This window comes from Chaetura pelagica, unplaced genomic scaffold (genome assembly GCF_000747805.2).
Source record: "Chaetura pelagica isolate M959 unplaced genomic scaffold, ChaPel_1.0 scaffold290, whole genome shotgun sequence".
NCBI lineage: Eukaryota > Metazoa > Chordata > Aves > Apodiformes > Apodidae > Chaetura > Chaetura pelagica.
Window position 1 is genome coordinate 303686 of NW_009951792.1, and position 4803 is coordinate 308488.

At 55.5% G+C, this 4803-nt stretch overlaps 2 protein-coding genes across 2 annotated transcripts in view; both read left to right on the forward strand.

Moving 5' to 3' along the window:
- Nucleotides 1-3710, forward strand: part of ELMOD3 (ELMO/CED-12 domain containing 3) — a 5320-nt gene extending 1610 nt beyond the window's left edge. Inside the window, exons 3-8 of the mRNA XM_010002483.1 lie at nucleotides 296-413; nucleotides 677-799; nucleotides 1662-1792; nucleotides 2139-2215; nucleotides 2298-2425; nucleotides 3544-3710. Coding sequence (XP_010000785.1) covers nucleotides 296-413; nucleotides 677-799; nucleotides 1662-1792; nucleotides 2139-2215; nucleotides 2298-2425; nucleotides 3544-3710 — 744 coding nt within the window. The remainder of the gene's footprint in view (nucleotides 1-295; nucleotides 414-676; nucleotides 800-1661; nucleotides 1793-2138; nucleotides 2216-2297; nucleotides 2426-3543) is intronic.
- Nucleotides 3711-4273: 563 nt separating this feature from the next.
- Nucleotides 4274-4803, forward strand: part of LOC104393094 (alpha-2B adrenergic receptor-like) — a 2504-nt gene continuing 1974 nt past the window's right edge. The window contains exon 1 of the mRNA XM_010002593.1: nucleotides 4274-4309. Within this exon, the coding sequence (XP_010000895.1) occupies nucleotides 4274-4309 (36 nt within the window). The remainder of the gene's footprint in view (nucleotides 4310-4803) is intronic.

Genomic DNA, 4803 nt, shown 5'->3' on the forward strand with positions numbered 1-4803 from the left:
CCTGCTGCCCTCCCCCCCCTCCCTCCATTTTTGGGAGTGGGAACGAGCTGGAACTGAGGGGGGGCAGGGCTGGTTCTTTGGGGAGGGTTTAACCCCCCTCTCTGCCCCCCCCCAGGGCTGGGGGGGCCATTGCCCCCCATCTCCTTTCCGGAGGCACTGCAGCACTTCAGGAGCCAGTGCAGGGTACAGACCCTCCCCCTCCCCCTGGTAATCTGGGGTGGGGGGAGCACCCTGCTCCCCCCTCCCCGTTCCTGCCCTCCCCACAGATGTTTTCTTCTGGTGTTTTCTCCCCCAGGGGAAGGCGCAGGGGGGGGGGCACGGGCTGCTCTCCCTGCTGAGCTGCCTCTGCAGCCCCCCCGGGCTGCGGCCCCCCCTGTGGGCTGAGCGGGAGCTGGTGCTGGCCATGGCCACCTGTGAGTGTCCCCCAGGGCTTCACTCCTTCCCTTTGGGGCTGGACATCCCTGTTGTCACCCTGAGGAGCAGGGGATGAGTTTTAGATGCCAAGAGATGTTTTTTGGGTACGAAAGGGAGACTTCCAGTTGCTGAGGGTGATTTTAGCCACCGGGAGGTGATTTTTCATGGCTGAGGGGTGACAAAGGGTGACTTAGTGGCCAAGGGGTGCTGTCCAGTGGCCAAGGGGGGATGTTCATGGCCAAGGGGTGCTGTCCCCTGGCAGGTCCCCTGGATGACAGCCAGCAGGTCCACCTGAGGATCCTTCAGACCATCTTCCAGCAGCTGACGCACTCCCAGCTGGGCTGCCCGCGCTACGGGCCTCACTGGGAGGAGCTGGGCTTCCAAGGTGAGCCAGAGGGAAAGGTCCCCAGCAGCTTCTGCTGGACCAGGCCTTCTGGTCCCCATCCCTGGTCTGGAGTTGGGATCCAGAGGCAGCAAAGGATTGGGATCGTGGAATCCCACGGGACTCCTTGTAAAAGGGCAGTCTCTGTCTTCTCTGGAGCCACCTTTGAGATGCTGGAACAGGGTGGGAGGACTTCCCTGAGCTGCCTTTTCTCCGGGCTGGAGAAACATGGTTCTCCCAAACTTCCCTTAGGCCTTGGATCATCTCCATGGCCTTTCTCCAGACCCTTTCCTCTTCTTTTTTGCACATCAGGGACCAAAACTAGACCCAGTATTCCCCAGGTCCCCCCCGACCCTGGTGTCACCCCCCTCAGTTCCCTCTGGTTCACTCCAGCCCTTCCAGCTTTCTCCTGGTTTTCTGGCTGCCCCAGTGACAGTCCCAGCCAGTCCAACACCTGCACTGGTGGTACCAGGTGACACCAACACCCGTTGCCATGGTTACCCTGGTCATTAAATGTTCCTCTTAATGATCCATTCCCGCGGCTAATGAGCCATCTCGGGAAGGGTTGGTTGAGGCTTTGTCACTTGTCTGTGCTTCAGCCTGAGCTGGGTGACAAAAACAAGGCCATTAACACCATCACGTGGGGCCTGGCTGGAGTTTAATTAGCTGGGTCTTAATGAAGCTGAAAAGCCCCATCAGGAGGGGGGCACCTGTCCCTCCACCCTTGGCACCTCCACCCCTGTGTAAAGCCTTCCTGGAACAGCCAAAGTTGGTGGGCAGGTGTCCCCACAGTGTCCCCCAGGGGACAGGAAGAGACCTCAGGTTGTCCCTCCTCACTTCCCGAGGTTCTTGCCACCCTTTCCAGGTGCAGATCCCAGCACTGACCTGCGTGGGACGGGAATGCTGGGCCTGATGCAGCTTCTGTTCCTCCTCACCCACCCCCAGCTGCTCCCTCTGGCTCAGGAGATCTTCAGGTTGTCCCACCACGAAACCCAGGCATGTTCTTCCCTCTCCTCCCACTTCCACTTTTTTCCTATTTTTGCAAAAAAGGGAAGGACAACAATCCTGCTCTTCAGGGCTGGATATTTTTTGGCTGCTCAGCCCCCTCTGGCACTGCTGGGTGGGAGGAAGGAGGTCCCCAAGGAGCTCAGGTGAGAGCTCCTGGGTGCTGGGAAGGTCCGGTTGGGGCCTGTGGTGTCCCCAGGGGTCAAAACTTATTCTGGTTTTGTTCAACATCTCCAGAGGTCATTTCCAACCCCACCACTCTGATGCTCCTGCTGTGGGTCTGTTGCCTGCTGCTTGAGGGGCTTCTCAGCCGATCCACACTCTCCTTCTCCTCCAGAGCTTCCCCTTCTGCATCATGTCAGTGAACATCACCCACATGGTCCTGCAGGCCCTGAAGGAGGAACATCTCTCCAGGTGGGATCCTGAGCAGCTCTGGCTTGGGGGTGGGAGGGGTGGTTTTGGGGTCTCAGCTGAGCCCCCGTTTCCCCCGGATCAGGGTGTGCAACCGCAGGCAGGAGGTGATCCCCGTGCTCAACCACCTCCACGCTGCCACCTTCCTGCAGCTCTTCCAGCTCTGGAGAGGACAGCACAGGACCATCGCCGACGCCAGCTTTGTCCTCAAGGGTGTGTCTCCCTGGATTTCCCTGGACTTCCCTCCTTTCCCAGCCAAGGAAAAGAACCCAAAGCCCAGAGGACAAACCTGGTGTCTTCTCACCACATCCATGTCGGTTGGGGCCTGTGGTGTCCCCAGGGGTCAAAACTTATTCTGGTTTTGTTCAACATCTCCAGAGGTCATTTCCAACCCCACCACTCTGATGCTCCTGCTGTGGGTCTGTTGCCTGCTGCTTGAGGGGCTTCTCAGCCGATCCACACTCTCCTTCTCCTCCAGAGCTTCCCCTTCTGCATCATGTCAGTGAACATCACCCACATGGTCCTGCAGGCCCTGAAGGAGGAACATCTCTCCAGGTGGGATCCTGAGCAGCTCTGGCTTGGGGGTGGGAGGGGTGGTTTTGGGGTCTCAGCTGAGCCCCCGTTTCCCCCGGATCAGGGTGTGCAACCGCAGGCAGGAGGTGATCCCCGTGCTCAACCACCTCCACGCTGCCACCTTCCTGCAGCTCTTCCAGCTCTGGAGAGGACAGCACAGGACCATCGCCGACGCCAGCTTTGTCCTCAAGGGTGTGTCTCCCTGGATTTCCCTGGACTTCCCTCCTTTCCCAGCCAAGGAAAAGAACCCAAAGCCCAGAGGACAAACCTGGTGTCTTCTCACCACATCCATGTCCCACTGAGCCCACCTCAGGGCTCTGACACCCAGAAGGCCCTGTTGAGGTTCTCCAGAGAGCCTCAAGGATTTGGAGAGCAAGAAGGGTCTGGAGGCCCTATCCCTGGAGGTATCTAAAATATATGGAGATGTGGTGCTCAGGGACATGGTTTGGTGGTGGCCTTGGCTGTGTTGGGTCAACAGTTGAACCCAAAGTTGTCCAAGGTCTTTTCCAACCCAAATGATTCCATGCCCCACCACCCAACCATGTCCCACCATGACTCAGCCATGTCACTCAGCACCACATCTCCATGTATTTTAGATGCCTTCAGGGGTGGTGACTCATGGAATCGTTTGGGTTGGCAAAGACCTTTGAAGGTCTTCCGAGGGGACGTGGGGAAACCAAGAATAAGCAGATCCAAACCCATCCCCTTCCCTCCCAACCTCCACTCCTTCCTCACCTGTTTCCTTCTCCCAACCCCAGAGCTGGAATTCTCCACCAAAAAGAAACCAAAGCAGCTCCTGAAATCCCTGGACATCTACATGAGCCGGAGCCTTCAGCAACGCTCCGGGAGTGGCGACCAGGAGATGGTCTTCACTGGTGTGTGTGACCTTCAGGGTGAGCTGGAAGGAGAAGCTCAGCTGGTTTGAGACGGAGCAATTCCCAAAGGAATTCCCAGAGGATTCCCAAAGGGTTCCTGAAGGATTCCTGGAGGATCTTAGGTCCAGGTGGCAGGTGTGGAGCGGTGGGAGGTGGGGAGAGGGATCTGAGGAGATCCAGGAGCACGGGGTGCTCCAGAGTGGGGACTTTTGGATTTTTTCCCTGAGTTTCCAGGAAGGGAGGCCTGGTCCTTCCCCTCAGGATTGTACCTTTCCCAGTGGGAATCTCCAGGGGTGAAGGAGGGAACATGGGCAGAGCCAGGGGGGCTGTCACCCATTGGTCTCCAGCTGGGAATCTCCCTCTGGTCCCAGTCCCTGCTCCCAGATCCCATCATGGGGCTCCTAGATCATGGGCTAAGAGCCTGAGCACAGCCCTGACATGGGACACACACACACACACACACGCACCCCCAGTGGGGGAGAAAAAAAGACTTTGCTGCTGGTTCCTGGGGCCAGGGCAGGATTTCCCACCTTCCCAACCTTCCATGCCTCAGTTTCCCCCATTTATAAAATCCAAACCCTGGAACAGCTGCTCTGCCCCCCCCCTCCCCGAAATGTTCCCCAAATGGGTTAAAGATCCAAATAACTGGGTGAAAAATCCCAATAAAGGGGTGAAAATCCCAACAAATGGGTGAAAAATTCTGATAAATGGGTAAAAATTTCCAATGAACAGGTAAAAACCCCAAGAAATGGGTTAAAAATCCCAATAAATTGGTGAAGAATTTTTTTAAATGGGCAAAAAATTTCAATAAGTGGATTAAAAAATCCTAATAAATGAGTAAAAATCCCAATAAATGGGTGAAAAATCTCAATAAATGGATAAAAAATCCCAATGAAAGGGTAAAAATCCTGAGAAAAGGGTAAAAAAATGTAATTAAAGGGTAAAAAATCTCAATGAATTGGTGAAGAATTTTAATGGGTGAAAAATCCCAATAAATGGGTAAAAAAATCCCAATAAATGGGAAAAAAAGGAGCCTGGGGTTGTTTTTTTTATCTCTCCTGCTGCTGGATTGTTGGATCCATCATGGGGGGGTGTGGGAGGAGGGGTGGGTGGGGAGAAAAACACCTTTGGGAGAGAAAATTG